The 18,512-nt window shown below is 40.4% G+C and overlaps 1 protein-coding gene across 4 annotated transcripts in view; it reads left to right on the forward strand.

The window, feature by feature from the left end:
* The window catches only part of NTRK2 (neurotrophic receptor tyrosine kinase 2), a 327,977-nt gene that overhangs the window by 186,751 nt on the left and 122,714 nt on the right, over positions 1–18,512 (forward strand). Inside the window, exon 16 of one of the 4 annotated variants that reach the window (XM_045841009.1) lies at positions 7–159. The exons of 2 other annotated variants lie outside the window; for them this stretch is intronic. In XM_045841009.1, coding sequence (XP_045696965.1) covers positions 7–35 — 29 coding nt within the window. In that variant the 3' untranslated portion in view covers positions 36–159. Of the gene's footprint in view, positions 1–6; positions 160–18,512 lie in introns of those variants that run through there. One more of the 4 variants, XM_045841010.1, reaches the window with a different exon arrangement.

The raw sequence follows: 18,512 nt of genomic DNA on the forward strand, positions 1-18,512 counted from the left end.
TTGCAGGGCCCAGAGGTTCCCCCAAGACCGCCTGATAATAATTTGGTATTTGGAGGCTCCTGTGTCACTGCAGGAACTAAAGGAGGCTAAATCCATACCTGATGGAGGAGAAGAGTTCTATGGTTATCTGCAAATTCTGGCCAGACAACATCTTGACGTCACTCCTTAGCTTCCATAACCTAGCCAAGAAAGAAGTTACCTTCCAAAGAGAAAGCAGTGTGCTCTAATGACTAAACCCTCAAAGTGCTATGCCACTTTAACTATAGACCCATCTCCTCGATCAATCAGGATGGCAAGATGGAGCTGAGGAGCTCAGCAACATCAAGTCTGGAGTTGGTCTTTAATTCAACTAGTCTGTATAGACGTGTCTGAAAACCACACCATCTGACAGTGCGGGGTAGTTTCCCAGTAGGATTTACAAACTCGGCTCAAGGGCAGCTGTGCTGCTATTCTCTCCTTGACTGCTGAGAACATTTTTGCCAGGCAGGGTACAGAGGGAGCTGAAAAAAATTTTAATAAAAGGAGTAAATAAAAAACACTAACCAGCAAAACCCCCAAGTCATCAATCTTGGGTTCTCTTGAAGGATGGGAATGTGTTATAGCTTCCCCTGCAGGAAAAGCAAATGCCATAGACCTACTGTCATTCCTAAAACTGTGTCTTTCCTGGAAAATCCTTGTAAATTAGCTAGGGTCTTAGGCCCAGGGCCTACATTAAATGAGAATTGTCTCTAAATATGTACTGTGTGTATTCTCACTGAGCATGCCCTCTATGGCTATCTAGGCTGAGTAACTCCCTGGGGAAGATGCATATAAAGAATTGTGACTTTTTCCCCCTTCTAGTCCATTTCCAATGAAGTGGATCTTTACTGATTTCCTGCAGAATGTGCCATACTTCTCCAGTGATTATAGTTCATGTGGTGTATGTGTATGTGGTACATGTGTACACATGTGTTTTTCTATTGGTTACATGCTTATTACCCAATTATGTACATAAGCACAGATTCATAGACCAGCTAATAACAAGGAAATAAAATGTAATAAAGGGAGGGAGTGCTTTAAAAGTAGTAGAAAAGATCACACAGGGCACTCCTGTTCCCCTTAACTGTCATACCTACACCATCATCGTGTTACCAGCAAGGGGAGGGAAAGGAGGTGATATTTTTCACAGAATTGCAGAGGTTTTGAACACATTTGCAATGTTACTTTGAGTATGCATGAGCAAAAATTCTGAATTATGTCAAGGGCCCTAGGAGCTCATTAGATGAAAGGGTGAGGACACAGAGAGTTACCTGAGGTTATCTCCGAACTCGAGTGCACTCTGTGCCTATGGTCTGTTTTGATGGTCGGGGTAGGATTTACAAACACGTACAAACCATTGTTTTAGCATTTATCTCTGTACTTTGCCTCTTAATTTCATCTTTCACAAATATATTTTCTTCTAAGCATTTAATTGCCCAAATAATAGCTGCGTTGGGAACTGTTTATATCCCTTTGAAGGCCATGGCCTGCACTTTGAAAATAAGCTAAGTCCGTTCTTCCCAGCATGAGTGTTAGGACAGAGAGAATGCAGTTATTCTAGGATCCTTAGAAATTTCTTTGTTTATGGCACACTGGCTTGACAATTCATCCCTTGGGAGTCCTCATGGTACACTGCTCGAAATCTGTAGGTCCCAGTTCAATTCTCTCCCCCTCTTGGTGCCATAGTCCCCCATCGCTAGCTATAACAGCTTGATATTATATTCTCTTTTCACCTCCAGAGGAGATGGTAAGAAGCTATCAAATAATGCTTTAAAAAGCAACTTGAGTTCTCTAGAAGAAAGGAAATGAATACATGCTGTATAATTATACTTACAATGTAAGTCATGTTATAAACTCCACTGAGGTGAAGATTTGTTAGCAAACCAGTTTCAGTCAAATTTGCAAGAAGTAAAAGAAGAGATACCACTTTATTAGCATTTGACCACTGGGTGTTATTATTTATTTTCAAAAAAGAAATACCACCCAATTACAGGATACCTAGATCCGTAGAGAAAACATTTCTATCCCACAGGTAAGAGCTGAAAAGGAAAAACAATTGCAGATTTAGGTCAAGGAGACCCTCATAGTGATATTTGGAAAGCTGTTTTACTTCCACATCATTGGCCAGCCAAGATGGAATTACGTAGCCCTCTCACATCAAACATTTCAGTCCAATTCCACCAAATCATCAGTGCTGTGCTGGAAGCATGCCAGCAGACGCAGGATCCTAATGTGTTTGTTCTGGGTGTTTCCTAAGGCCCAGCTCAACTGGAGAGTGGGTACCAGCAGGATAAATCCAATCAAGTCACACCCCCATTTTGGTTTCCAGTTGGTCACTCTTGCATGTACCAGCAGATTGTGGACCAGGGCCAGCTCAGCAAATGCAAACGCAGAGGAGCCTCTGTTGGGAAGAAGTTCCTGCTACCCAGATGCCTTGAACAATTGAGTGTTCCCTGTGGTTAAGTTGAGATGGCACAATGGGAGTTTTTCTTGGATGTGATACTCAATCCTTGATGGTGGCTGTTGTAACAGATGCAGATTTTCTCCTTGGAAAGTGCATGTTTTCTCTCTCTTTACTGAATCTGCCAGCCTGGGAGGGTAACCTACCATGGTTGGCTTCTTCTCAGATTACTCATCATGCCATCTCTCCTTAGCAAGACACAGTCTTGCTGCCCTTTATCCTCATTGATACGGCAGTCATACTTTTTTGTTTGTTTTTCTATTTTAGTGTTCTTTTTCTTGGTAGTTGTTTCTTCCCCTGAAAGGCAGGTAAGGCAAATTTGTTCCATACCATGGACAAGAAAAACATGGAGAAAGAACTAGTTAGTTCCACTTGATAGCCATGCACAAAGGCGATCTGGTTCCTCAGGCTCAGTCCTTCAGCGGGAACAAGAACTGCCTTCTGAGGGGAGCCCACAGTGGTGCTGAGTCCATGCTGCCCTCTGTCTGGCCTGATCCCTTCCTCTGAGAAAATGCTTCATGTTTCTGAATGAAAAAGCAGTATTTGTGTCCTATAGGAAAAGGGAATGTCAGCAGTTCAGTGACCACCTGGACTGAGAAGGTTCCTAGGATATAAAACTTTCAATTTTAAAACCAGGACATTCTCGGGCAAACCACAATGGCTGCCTGGTTGCCTGAGTTGGTAGAGACCTGACAGTTTCTGCCAATGAGACAAAATTAGGCCTTAATTGCCCCCAAATAAGGTACTTTAAAATAAAAATAAATAATATAGGTTATAGTAGGAAATTTGGAAAGCATAAGAAACAAAGATGAAATAAAAACTCTCCTGTAATTCTAACAGACATAACTGCTGACAATATCATTTGTTTATATAGCTTTCTAGTCTTGCAAATGTCCTTTTAATCTCCTGTGATATAAAGCCTACCCATCTGTGCCACAGCCTTTATTTGGACTGGGCTTTGTTCATATTTCTATAGCAATGGTTCATCTTGGGTGGATTGTGCTGGAAAATTCATAGTGGGTATGTTACTGCCAGTTTTAGATTTCATGCTCACTTCATGGTCCGTGGGTTAAGACAGAGCTGGGGGACTGGACTGGCCATGTCAAGTCTGGTCTAGAGTGATCCTAAATCCATAGGAACCCTGTTCACACATGGTGAACATCATAGAGAGGATGAGGAGTGTGTTGTGAGCTGGGAAGACTCAGGAAGTAAGGGGCTCCCTATTCTGCCAAGGCAAGCTGAGAGTCCTGGCTTAGGGTCAACACTCTCTATGACTCCATATGTAGATCACAGCTTAAATGAAGCAGCTGGCCATTTTTTGTCTCCCAGCTCTTCACCCTGGCTAGCCAACTCTTTTCCTGGAGTTCATTGTCCTGTATCTTAAAGGCCAGGGTAGTTACATCTAATATGTTTCCCACTATTCAGAAATGTCTTTCTTCCACTCGGATCCCTGGGCTGTGCAAGGAGCTCTGACAACTTGGAATCTCCTTTTAGGCATTGAAACTTGCCTAAACTTGATGGAGTTAGCTGCCCAGTAACCCCTAGTCTTTTTCTGATGTCTTAGGCATCTAGGCCTAAACCGGGTTCGTGGCAAGGAGACCTCTCAGTAATACTCTCCAGTAGTATGCCAGTGTTGGTATTTTGTACAATAATATCACAGTTAACAGATTCTAAAAACGAGCTCAGAACAGGTAGATTCCTATGATTTATAAGAGATTAGATTTGTATAATTTTGAAACAAAAGGTAGGGGGAAGAATTCTAGAAAGAAACCAGTAATCTAATGCCTAGTTTTTATATTATTCTTATCATTATTATACAAGATATGAATATATGTAGATATCAGCATTCTTTTTATCCTGTTGCTATTATTTAGCACATTTATTTAACCATGCTATTGACCTTCTGGGTCCATTAAAGTGGAACCCAAGCTTGTTATTAGATAATGATGGCATTTAGACCGAGTGCCATATTCCTAATGTTCCAACAAAGTGGTTGATATAGAAGGGGCAGGATAAAATCCTACACTCTCTAATTATATGAAAAGAGCTAGTCTCCATGTTAGGGAATGTCTTTACTACAGGAGGCTACATGATATGTCTGCTTGTAAAATGAGCAGAGTTGGCACCACTGACCAGCCACCTGGCTTATTTTCCTGCAAAAGTGATGGAGCTTCAGATTCATTTATACTCTCATGCCCAGTACTCACTCCCACCCTTGCTCCTGAAAAGAGTTTACTTTTGCATGTGAGTTGGCCTTCAGTCTGTTGCTAAAGAACAGAGAGAAATGAACTGGTGATCCAGGGACAGATCCCATTCTATTAATACAGTACCCCATCAGCTGGACTAACTGGGTCTCATACCCCTATCCTAACCCATAAATATCTCTTCCTCTGTTCAGCTCATTCTGCCATCCTTCCTCCTTTTTTCTGCTTGTAAGTTTCAGAAACCATGACGCTGATGATCACGTTTCTTCCTAGTTCCTAGTTCCATTAGTGCTGTTTCCTGATACCCACAGAAGCAATTATGAATCCATATCACTGCTTAGCCCTTATTTAGTGAGGGCCATTTTCTTCTTTCCCAAGTGCTGTTACTTTTAGGGTATTTCTTCCCTCTTAAAAGCTTTGTTTCGAACCGATGGTAAAATTCCTCTAGTTACACATAAGGTTTTAGTATTTCTTGAGCCCTATGTAGGCCTTTATCAACACTAGTTTTTGAAGAGGAAAGCCCTCATTTTCTAGTAAGATATTGGTGGTGGGGAGCTCCACCTTTGATTCCTTAATTCCTGAGCTTTGGAGAGGGAGCCAACGGCCAAGTAGCAAAAGGGATAAGCTTACCCACTTCTTAAATCCCGCTTCTCCTGTGGGATGATGTGTACTCTCTGCTATTTCCTGTTCATTACATCCCAAGTTTTAATTAAAGTGTGTGTTAGCTAGACTGGGGTCTAATAGCTGATACATGGGTACAGTCACTGGTGTAAACATCCCAGTGGCTCTCTTTGTTCTCTTAGAAGGGATCCACATTATTAAGTGCCATGCTTCTGTGTATGGGCCAAGCTATGAGATGGGTTATTGGGTTGTGGGTGAATTCAAGAGGTTCCCACATTCTCTGCCCACTTTTGAAAAGGGGGACTTCTGTGGGTGTGGATAATGTTCCCCAAAGAGACCCTTCCACTGCTAGGTGAGCAGTCTGGGTGTTATAGGGATCCTCTCTCAGAGGTCTCTCTGCTTGCCTTCCGCTGCAGTCAACGAACAACCAGCCTTCTACTACTGGGCCTGTCTGCCGCCTTGCACTTGCTGGTCTCAGTGGTTCTGGCCTCTGATGGAGGCTCTGCCCTCTGATGCTGCACCATGATCTAAGGGGGTGGGGGGAGGTAGGGATCGGCCTCTGTGGACTGCTACACATTGCTAAACTTTATTTTCTTCTCATATTTGATGCAAGAGAGTGGACCTAAAACATGACTTGCATTCTTTTACTATGTTCAGAAACTCCAGGACTTGCCCGCACATATCAATGTGATCATTGGAGCTTGGAATTCTTTATTATACAGACATGTTCGTGAAAATAAGATCTGTTGTACTGCAATTTGTGATGTAGTTTATCCTTCAGAGACAAACGCGTATACCAATAAAGACAATAGTGTCAGATCTGTGGTCTCTGCTGCCTACTTTTGTCACCTACTAATTATTCTTACATACTTAAGACTATAACTCAGTGTTGGGATGTCTAAAAGCACCACAAACACCCTCTAGAAGTTGTCCCCTTCTGTTACCATTTGGCTCCCAAGGAGCACGCCCCCCTCGGCTTTTACACAGGTCCCTCCCCACTCAGGCAGGGCCAGGACTAGGGTAAGGTGGGTGAGGCCCTCCCTCAGGGTGCAGGACTTAAGGGTGGGGAGGGGGCACCAAGAATCTCAAAAATCAAGATAAATAATATTTTAATGCCGTATTTTAAATATAAAAATTAATGTGAAAACAACCTATGAAGAAAATAGCAAAATTTTACATGAAGACAGGATCTGAGAGGGCTGGGATAAAGTAAGTGGTGTCCTGACTCCTGACAGGGTCAGAGCCTATAGTTATTTACAGTTTTAATATTTTTCACCATAGATGTTTGCATTAGTTTTTATTTTTGAAAATATTGCCTTGAAATATCATTCATCTTGATTACTGAATTTTCGGTGTTCTCTTAAATTTTATGTACAAGGCATGAACCTCACTCCCCTGACCCTAGCCAGGCCCTGGACACAGGCTTCTTGTGGCCTAGATTTTGTAAACCTCTAGTCATTGCCAAGTCCTGTTTTGTATACATTAGCTACTGGACTGGTTAGCCTTCGGTCTTCCCTCCCTTGCTGCATTCCTGGCCTAATTGTGCTCCTTCACCCCACCCCACCTGCGCCTGGAGATACATTTCCCTGGCTCCCTTTTGCTTAGCCAGCCTCAGCACCTCCAGCACTAACTACTCTTTGCTCCCTGTTGAAATATCTGCAGAGACATGCATTCTCATCTTCCCACTGCAGTTTTGAGTGTAACTCTCCAGAGGGAGGAAATAAACATGGCTGTGGGGAGAGAGAGAGACAAAGATTTTTTTTTGCAGGTAAAAAAAGTTAACAATTTACAACTAATATTGACATATGCAACACATTTTATTGTAAATCTCATATAGTCAGCTGATTATCCCAGAATGCTTTAAGTTGATTTTTGTTGAACTTTCATATCTGCATTCAACCTATGGCTGCAATCCAACCATAGTTTGACAAAATCAGACTTCAAATAGATGCTTCATTACAATCTGATTCAGTAAAGAAGTTGCCCACATCATGACATCATTGATGAATGCGTACAAAATCCAACATGAGTGATACAACAAAGACATATATCAGAACTTTAATCATTTGTCAATGATGTAAGATATTTCTTTAGAGAGGAAGATAATAGTTTTCAAGTTACAGAAGACTTTCCTCAATTTTTTGTGCTATTTACAATGTAACAGCTACAAAGATGGCACAGTTTAAATTTAATCTAAGATTTTTTTAAAAAAAGGTAAAAAGTGAGGAGGATTGGAGGACCTTCTCAGTAAATTTGAGAAATGATCTAAAAAAGAAAATTGGATAAACTAATAAACTATAAGTGAAATTCTTTTATAAAAATTCATTAGGTTTTGCTTTATTTTCCCATACTTGCAGTTTTAGTATCACACTTGCTGAAGGAGAAATGTATTAGAGATTTTTAAGTACCTCATTCTGACTTAGCCTGTTTCTTACTGTCACGAGCACCCTTTGCACCTGGGCATTCCTCAGAATTTACACAACTAATATCTAATGCCTTGTATGCACCAGGCCCCATGAGTTCTATTTTCATATTTAAAAACAAATTAATTCTTATTAGTACTGGAAGATGGTTATTATTACTCTGTTTTGAAGCTGGGAAAACTGAGGCTCAGAGAGGTTAGGAGGAAAAATAAACCTAAATTATACCCCAACACATGGGAAAGTTTCTGCTCAGGCCCAGATCAGCCTCCTGAAGTCTTGGGCTCTTTGTAGCCGCCTGCGACTGCTGACCTTTTCAAAAAATAATATCTAGCAATTTTCTAACTCTGCAAGAGGAATAGTAGTGTTCGTATTGCACCTTTCATGTGGGTTTATCAAGGTATGCTGAGTGTATTAACCTTCTAACATAAAAGCTGGAGAATGCCAGATGGTGGGCAGTGAACTTATTATTGGACGAGAAAGGAACCAGTGGTCGGTCGGCTGACCCAGGACTGGGTTGGCACAGAGCCCACTGGGGCAGTCGTGAGGTTTTCTCAATGAAGGCATGAACAGAAATGCTCAGCAATCATGAATAATCAGCCCTCATTTTTATTTATTTTTTTAACTTTGTGTTTTTAAATTTATTTTTCAATTACAGTAGACATAAAATATTTTCATTTTAGGTATACAACATAATGATTGGACATTTGTATTTGGCTAATTAAAATCCTGTAAAAATTCCACTTCTCCCCTCCCCCACACACACCCCAACCAATTCTGAAAAGTTTGCCTTTTTTGTTTTATTTGAGGAAATCCTAGGTACAGCATTCAATATCATAGATTGCCAGCCCTTCCTGAAGGCCCTCTCTACTCTGAGACTGTCCCATCACATTTCCTAGGGGAACATGATATCCATCTTTCCAAAGACAGAATTCAATGAGTGCTGAGTATTTTAAGAGAAATCTGAGGTGTACATATTTGCTGAGTTTTTTTAGGCGACGGTGTGAATGAAGATTGAGGCACTCGCTGCACCTGTCTGAGTCACCCTGTGCCCGGAGGCCAAGGGGACGCAGAGCCAGTAATGCCTGCTCGCCAGCCATTCCACCGGCAACCGATTTGGACGCCAGCCTTGTGAACACCATGTAGAACAGACAAGTCACTTTTCAGGCTCACCCTCTTTGACTCATTCTTTGTTTTCCATGCAAAGGTCCATGTTTCCAAACCGACTAATTAAAAGGGGTCAAAATCCCTGCAGATCTTTAACCTTAAGGGAGTCTTGAAAAACATGAGTCTGCATTGATAAATGGCCTTTCTTCCACAGGAAGAGCAGGCATCAGGACCTTCATAGGGTCAGGGGGCATCGAGGAGCTTATATTTTAAGCACCTACTTTATCACAGGTGCATATGCTTACACAGATTGATATATATGACTAGTACCTCATACTAGTCTTTTAACAAGTAGAGTAACATGTGTTTGCCCCAAATGCCACATAACAAGTCTTCACTGGGCTTGATGTATGCAGATGAACTAGAATGGTGAGGTTAGCCAAAATGAACAAATTCTTTTCTGACCAAATGTTGATTCTCTTAATTATCTTGATAGCTTAGAAAAGACTAGAGCGTGAATTATTCAACTGCAGTCCAAAGTCCATCATGACAAATAATGAATGATACCATGAACATGTTGTTGTTGAGATTTCTGGGCCTCCTGAACCCCCATGCACATATTGGCACAAAGCTGCAGAGCTCAGGCTACCCTTTGGGGTTTGGGGAGATGCGGCCCAAGAGCAGCTTGGAGAGACTAACTGGAATGAGACTTCAGAGAAAAGGGTGGAACTATTTCCAAAGACAGAATTTGATGGGTCCTTTGTGTCCCTCAGAGTGGGGGTTGTGTGTGTTTTGGCGTGTACCTGGGTTTATTTGCCAATATGGAAAATTTTCCCAAAGAAATGAAATAAAACAAATCTCTAAGAAGACTATCTGAAACCTTTAATAATGAACTCCAGGATGGGGCAGGGTAGAAGGGCTGGGGATGAAAGTTCAGATTAGGTTTAGCACATATAAACATATGTCTCTATTGTCATCATCTTCCTGATTATGAATGGGCATAATCAGGAAGCCATGTCTTACCAGAGAATTCAATGGCAATAGTCTTTGAATGTAGTCATTGAAAATGACTACATGGGTTTTCCATCACAGATGGAAATACTTACTGACAATTTTCTAAGTTCCTAATCGTGGGCTGTTCAATGGACAAATGTGCTTTGGATATTTGGCTCCTAAAACAGTGCCCAGGACACTGTCGGTGTACAAGAGACATGTTATAAATAATTGAATGAACAAATGAGTGGACAGTTGTGTTTACTGCACTTATAATATTACTATAGCTTTAGGGGGAAAATACATCTCTATTTCACTGAGCATCAGGTATGGCTAATATGTTAAATTCCTCACTGATCATGGCAGGGGCAGAAGCTAGGCAACATTTCCATTTGAATTACATGCTATTTATCCCCATGGCCATGTCTGTTGACTGTTGGGTTTAAAGCTTTTGTGTGTGTGTGTGTTTCCGTTTCACCTCCCACGTTGTTCATGTTTTAAGAATTCTGACTGCTTTTGTAAATTAGGTTTCAGGTATGCCAATGCTTTTCATTTGGTATTGTGAAAGGATGATTTCTTTTAGAGGTCTGATGTTGAAGTTCCAAGAGTGACTTTGTGGAGAAGAATTGGCAACAAGATAGGCATGCAAATGCTTCTGGAAGAAGCCTGCAAAGAGTAGGGATGTGGAAACAAGAAGAATAATTCTGGAAAACTACACAGAGTGTGTGTGACCTTGGGGACTGACAGCAGTGCTCACTGAGGAGACTCAAGGCTCAGGGACTAAAACGGGGCAGCTTGGGAGATGACTGGGGAGTATTGTCAAAAAGAAACTCAGGAAGTTATTGGTAGGAGGCAGGGAGGTTTCAGGACCAACCCAGTTAGGTGTGTCAGGTGACCCCTTCCTGAGACTAACAAGGAAGTTTCATATGAATTAAGGCCTAGCCCTCCCTAAATTCATGCTGCCTAATCTAGCAGCAAAAGCTGGCTTAGAAGGCTAAAAACTTGATTAATGAATGTTACCAACTAACATTTACTTTTATCTCTAACACAATGATAATGAATATTTATTATACAGTTAATATGTGTCAGCTACTGTACAGTGTGCTTACATATATTTGTCTTATTTAACTTTTGTAAATTGGGATTCAAGTATGCCAGTGCTTTTTGTTTTGTATTGTGCTCTATGTAATAGGTATTGTTGCAAAGTTGAAGAAAATAAGGCATAGAAAAATTCAGCAACTTCCCCAAGGACATGTACCTAATAGGCAGAAGAGCCAGGATTTGAACCTGTGCAATGTGACTCCAGAGTCTTTTTTCTTAAGCACATGTTCTAGTGCCCATCTCTTTGCCTCTGTCTAGCCATTCAGCCAGTCTTCTTTCTTGCTTTCCCCAAACATGCACACATTGTTCCACAAAGGATTTGAAGTGGTTCACATCGGAAATATAGCTAATTTAACTGATGAGAAAATATATCTGAAACGTTCTGATTTTGCCCACAGTTTAAATCCTGAAATTCCTTCCTATACTATGAAAAAGTACCTTTTATGTTCTAAATAACCTATGATAGCACAGTGAAGAATTACTCAAGTGGTGAAGATCAGCATGTCAGGACCTCATCTGTGATGGAGAGCCACCCAATGGCAGCCACATGGCTTTAAGAAGTGATGGTGGAGTCATGGGGTAGCCTTTGTTCAAGGCTTTGCCCAATGTTTTTCTTCTCAAATACCCAGCAAAGCTGAGGGACACCGCTGCTGGAGCAGACCTGTCCCTGTTTACCTTTCACTCTGCATCCTCCAGCTAGCTAGGCAGTTATTTGCAGTTTCCAGCAAGCAGAGGCATTCGGACCTGTGATCCACACTGTGTGGTCCTTGTAGTTATTATTATTGTTGTTGTTGCTGTGTGTATGAGAGACAGAGATAATGACTAGATATGCTTTGTAAGAATCAAATCACTGCATTCCAACCATTATCCATCCAGTTTGAATAGCTAGAGGACAGACCAGAGAACCTGCCTGGTTACAAAAGCCTCATGACTCTGAGGCATGTTAGAGTTTGGTGATTGTTGCTGTAGGCCAGACCCACTGTGGAAGGCTCTCTTCTGGAAAGACCATGAATCTGGGCGAGATGAGGAGGCAAGTGTCCTAGGGACTGGCTCACACCTTATTTGCTTGTGAGTTTTACCTGAATCTCTCTCCTTCACTGATATTTGGCTGCCCTCTCTGTTCAGCATACAGCTCTTACCAGTCTCTAAACATGGAAATATCTTACTCCTGATGGGTTAGGGCATAGGAATTGTGATTGGGAGAGTATAGTATAGCACAGAGGTTTAAAAAGCATTTAAGGTGTAGTCTTGTCATCCTAAGCACAGGTGCAGTGTCTCTAAGAGAAAATGACTCCTGTTTCTAAACAGTCATCTGGTAACTAGACACATTTATGAACTGAGGATTGCCCTGCATACTAACACTATACCTGACACAAAACAGGTAAATAGCAAACGAGAGGAATCTCCACTTATTTATTTTTTCACAAATACTTCATAAAGTTACTAAAATGCAAAAATTTAAAAACTCCACTATTTCAAGAGGAAAAGATCTGGTAGTGATTTGGAAAATTTTGTAATCTACATAACCAACAAAATGCAGAAAGGCCCAAACTGGGACAGATTAGGTTCAATACTTCTGATAATCCTATATTGAAATGCTTAGAAACTATAGTTGCCTCTCAAAAGTTTACTTTAAAAAGTCAAGTGCACGAATTCAGTTAATTTTCTTAAGAGAAAATATGCTATCATATTGCAAAAATGGTAATAACATTAACTCTTGTATAACTTAGTATTCATAGTATAAGGAATTACTGGGATATTATTTTATCCCTCCTCACAAATTCCTGTTTCTTTTGGAATTTCATCTTATGGGATTTGATCTGTACAAAATAATGTAAGGAGAGATAATGGGATTTAAGGAGAGAAATGATTGAATCACCATGTCCCAATAAAAAGTGTTCAAATTGCATTTTACTGCATAATGAAGTCTGCTTCAACTTACTTTGACATAAATAAGATTGGGTAAGAGAAACCAGAAGTAAATAAAATAAATTAATAAAACCATCAGAGCTGCTTCAATTTTGTCTCCCAGACAGTGTCTGCTTATTTGTATAATAAAATTTGCTCTTATAAATTAAAACCCTGGCACGCCACTTGGCAGAAAGCAAAAATTTAAGGAAGAATTAGTAAATTTTTGGACCTGATTAGGGTGCCTTCTACTTTCACCATTATCAGTAGCCCCTTTGAAAAATCAAACTTGAAACCTAGAAGAGCAAGGTTCAACTTTCTACTAGACTTTTAAAAAAATGAGATTAGAGATACAGATATGCATATAATATCAATGATTAGCTAGCTGTTTTTCATATTTTCCTAATTACACACATTTACTGAACATGAGGAATTTTTTTCCTTTTGTCTAGATGGAGGCTGTGTCTCCACTGGCACAATGGTCTTTGTGAATCTTGTGCAAAATTGAATTTGCATTTATGCTGCCACTTGTTGGGAGTTCATTATCTTGCACTACAACCACTGGGAAAAATACAATTTTCAGTGTTTAATAAAGCTGGTCTTCTCATAATGCTTATGATGCTTGAGCAACTTGTGAAGCACAGTTTGTCATGGACGCTTAACACTAATTATACTGTGTATGGTGCCAGCGATTGTGATTTTAAATATTTCCTTTATCTAATATATTTCAGGGCAAACAAGGTATTTTGCAATTGCACTATTGTTTGTATTTCTCAGAGTTGAGGTGCGTTCTCAAAATCTTAGACATAAAAGATAAAGCCCTATCTAAACATGCAAGGAGTGAAATACACTGGATGTGGTGGAGAGGCCAGGAAACTGATGGAAAAAGGCTGTCTGCATGCTTCCTAGTTAGCCTAGGGCAGTAGAAAGAAGTAGTGTGTTGTCTGGCCTGCAAAGTGTTTCCCGGACTAACTAGTAATTTATAACTCTCTCATGTAGAGATGATCACTGAGACCCCTTCAAACTATTCAGTTCCAAAATCTACGGTCTAATTAAGCCCATTTATCAAAAATTATTTAGCGTTTTATATATGGCTTTACTAACTGGAAACGTAAAAGACCAGAAGCCTATTTTCTGATGATCCCTTGAAAATGAGGTTCAAGTAACAAATCACTGAAAGGGGATCAAGTTCTAAATAGTGAGGTCAAGACCCTGAAACGTGATATCCAGCTATTAAACAGCTTCTTGAAAAATGGCTATTGCACACACAATTTTAGAAGCTCTAGATCTTTATATTAAAGACATGATTTAAATGTGAACCACATTTAGTGTTCGTTGTGCTGTAATAAATTGAGTACGTGAAATGAACTTGTAGTAGAAGTTTTCTTTTCTTTTTTCTTTTGCTCTTAATAATCCTGAGAAGCATTATGCCAAGCACATGTGAAAGGCCTAAGCTGAGTAATAACCAGAGTTAGTTTGGGCAACTTCAGAAGGAAAGGGTGTCAGGAGGACCTATTTCCTGTGTGGTTTATTTAAACGAAGTATTCAAAATGGTTTTCCAGCAGCAATCTTGAAGGTACTGTGCTTTTTTAACATTCTGTTTGCCAACAAATTAATTAGCCAGAAAGACGAGATCTTCAGAGAACTTAGAACACTGTAGATAAAGAAATGGGATTTAGCTCTTTGCGTCAACATCATATGCTTTTGTAGATGTATGTGACCTATAGAAAGAATTTGCTGTGGACTCAGCTAAAGAAGTTTCATGCAAAGAAATTTCCAGAGAGAAAGTTAAGGTTATCATATTTTATGAATTTGAACTTATATCCCCATATTTTCCTTTGAAGGAGAAATTTCAGTTTGGACCATGGACCCATAAGAAGTTGCTTCCAAGTTCACAGAGCTATTGGTCCCCCTAACCTCTTTAATGCCCAACATTTTTAAAAAATATGTTTTATTGATTATGCTATTACAGTTGTCCAATTCCCCCCCTTCATTCCCCTTCACCCTGCAAACCCTCTCCCACCCATATTCCCCCCTTTAGTTCATGTCCATGTGTCATAAGTTCTTTAGCTTCTACATTTCCCATACTATTCTTACCCTCCCCCTGTGTATTTTCTACCTACCATCTATGCTACTTATTCTCTGTACCTTTTCCCCCTTTCTCCTCCTCCCACTCCCCTGCTCATAACCCTCCCTGTGATCTCCATTTCTGTGGTTCTGTTCCTGTTCTAGTTGATTGCTTAGTTTGTTTTCATTTTTGTTTTAGGTGTGGTTGTTAATAATTGTGCATTTGCTGTCATTTTATTGTACATGTTTTTTATCTTCTTTTTCTTTGATAAGCCCCTTTAACATTTCATATAATAAGGGCTTGGTGATAATGAACTCCTTTAACTTGACCTTATCTGAGAAGCACTTTATCCCAACATTTGATGGTTTGGGGTGAGGTAATCACTACCTGAGCAGTGCCTATGCTTGTGTTCAAGTCCAGCCTAGTGCTGCTGCTATCCCCAGAGCTCCTGCTCTGACTGAGTACCTCACACTGTTTCAGACCAGCTTTGCCCTGGTAACCTGTGCGCAGTGCATCTGTTTGTTCTGTCCTTGTGCAGAGGCATCTGAGGCTTGTCACTGGACTCTGTCGGCTGAATACTCTCCCTGAATGTGTTGAATGAGAAGATCCTTTTGTGTCTTTTTATCCTACTAGCTCCCCATTACCTTTATCTCAGCACCTTCTCCTTGACTTGACCCTTCACTAGCTTGAAACCAATCAGTTCTCACTTCTAGATTTTGCTTAGCTGGTGTTTTCTGGGCCACAGAGTATTTTTTCCCTGGAGTAAGAAGGAGACAGCGCAAACCAGGAAGCAGATGTCTCTTGGGTGGTGTGTGTCTTTGAGAGTCATAATTTAAAATCTGTATGAAAGGAACAGTGAATGAGTATGATTAGTCAGGCTGATGAGTGAGTAAATCCTGGTAAGCATTTTTTCTTGACTGCCTTAATGGAAGGCATGAGCTCTCAGTTTCTGCCAAACTAGCTAAGGGTGAAATGAGCATGGACAAAAGATAAAGATTCTGTATGGGCTTAGACTCTGTTGCTTGGGGGAAAAGTATGCAGTTCATTTAAAAAAAAGAAAAAGAAAAAGGGAGGAAGAGAGAAAGAAGGAACTTCTTCATGCATTTTATTTTGGAAGAATTGATCATATTTCAAGAAATGGAAGAGGTTCTTACAGAATCTTGCAAAAGCCCAAACTGATATTTCGTAATCAAGGGTGTGTTGCTCATTTTCTTCTCATCCCCTTAAGCCAGGCACTTCCCCTAGGTCAGCTTTCAAAGCAAAGGAATACTTAAGGATTCACTTGAGGTTATCTCCCATCACCCCCACCCTCCCCTGGTGGTGTGAATCTGGCTAGCAGCTGCCAAAGGCCTCAAGACCTATTCATCATCAAGTAACTAGTTAAGTGCCCTCAGGAGGCGATGCCTTCCTGCTGTCAAAGGAATTAAAAAACGATACTCCAGCATCATTTATGACAACTAGAAAAGGTCTTGGAGCCAAAAGATGTGGGGTTTAAGAAGAAAATGATTTAATAACCAAAAACAAAAGTGGCAGCCTCTCTGGAGCTTGATTGTAAGCTGGACTAAGCATTCGTCATGGCAAGATGAAATACATCAATGAAATATAAGCTCAAGTCCAGAGTGTGGTCCAAAATACTGTTTCTCTTTCTGGCCATCACACAGTCGCTGCCTGTAGTGGTGCTAGGTAACTGTCTCCAGCAAGATGGCAGCATCCATTCTCAGCTTTGCTTTGTTATATAGATTTCAGCTTTCTGGCTTAGACCCTGCTAGAAAAATCTAAGTTGGGAAACTACAGAAGGGCTGTGTTCACTTATTTTTCCTTAACGAAAAAATTATTTGTTAGTGTTATTTGAGGTCGTAAATTATTTTCTCGATACTATGGAGAACAAGAGGGACACATGATCTTGTTTTGTGTCCTATTTGCTTAAGATTTAAATAAATTTCACAAGGAGTAACAAAACCCATTTTTTTAAGGTACATGGCATTTTGACAAACCACAGAGTAGAACAGAAAACAAAACAAATGCAGCCTCATGACTTTCCAAGTAGTTAATAAGGCAAACAGAAGTCAGCCAGGACAAAAAAGGCAGAGGAAAATGTTATTCTTGGGTTCAGAGGTTAGTGATGAACATTGACAGAACTCAACTTGTTCTGGAAAGGGAAGGGGAAAGGAAACTTCTTTTTTTTTGAGACTTACCAGAGCTAAGTGTTTCCACGTACATTATCTTGGCGAAAGTTCACATTCAGGCAATTTCTAATGGATGAAGAAAGTGCGATTTGAAAAGTTTAAGTAAGATTCATAGTCTAGGTAGAAGCTGACAGACAAGACACAAACCCCCATTCCCTGGCCTCCAGGCCACCCGGAGTCTTTTGCCTCCACCACTCGTCACCAAGCACCTGGCCGTCAACCCTGTGGAAATCCCTAGGGGTTGGGCTCCATTCTTAAAGTTCTCCACACATTGTGAGGTTGACCTGACCTCAGATACCCACTTCGACCCTTAACAGCGGAAGGTTGAGTCCATTATCAGGACAAATCACAAGCAATAGAATCTGCTTTGGTTTAGATCCCTGAGAAGTTCAGCTTTTACCTGTTGGCCAATTGCCTTATGGATGAACTTTCTTCATTTGTTGACTACAATGACTTTTTCAAATGGCCCTTCTAAAACATTTTCCCTCCTTGAAGTTCTAAAACACCCCTGATGCTTTAATCAGGACCCCAAAATGTTTTTGTATTTGAAATTTGATATAATTTTAACATATTGTTGCTTGTCATATTCTAAGGGTACTACTTTTTCAGCCATAATAGTGGGGACGGGGGAACAATTGACCATTCTCTTTACAACACAATCATTATTACTAGTACAGAGACAGTGACATTGAACAAACTAGGACTTTAATCCTGGCCCCACACTGGTGCTCCTGTGTGACCCTAACCTCAATCAGCCTCAGTTTCCATTTTGTTGAATGACATTAACAGCACAATAAAAATACTAATGTCTACTATCTGGAGGCACTTATTAAGAGCCAGCTGCTGCACTAAACACTTGGCCCACATCATTGCAGTATGCATACAATGAGAATAACAATGCCCACTTGCTCAGTTCTTCTGCATCCTCAGTGATTTTCAGTGCATGTAACACATCTAGCATCATGCCTGGCTCACTGTAGGCAGTGGGTGTGAGTCTTGTCCTTCTATCCCTTTCCTGTCCCTTTCCTTCTCTGCCTTACCTTGGGTCATACCAAGTTCTCAAATACTCTGGATCTGGTGCTGGGTAATAGTGTGTCCATGGATGTGGCTGATCAATATTAATAACTGTGACCCTTGTCATCCTCATGAGACAGGTACTGAATAATTACTCATAATTATTCATTATGTTAACTCAGAGATTTTAATCTGGCAGGGAGGTGCTGAGGGTCTTGCTAGGAAGGGACTATTTGATGAACTGCTAGAGTGAGGGTTTATTTCTTATTCTTAGCTTTAGGTTGTTTTCTAGGGTCAGTTACATCTGGCCAAATGAATGGAGTCTCTTAGTTATAGAAGCAGGAATTTGAGAGAAAATAATTAAGAGTTCTGGAGGAAAGTGCCAGTTATAAATGATGTCCGTACTTACAT

The sequence above is a fragment of the Phyllostomus hastatus genome, unplaced genomic scaffold (genome assembly GCF_019186645.2).
Source record: "Phyllostomus hastatus isolate PE091 unplaced genomic scaffold, TTU_PhHast_1.1 phas_contig_34, whole genome shotgun sequence".
Lineage (NCBI taxonomy): Eukaryota > Metazoa > Chordata > Mammalia > Chiroptera > Phyllostomidae > Phyllostomus > Phyllostomus hastatus.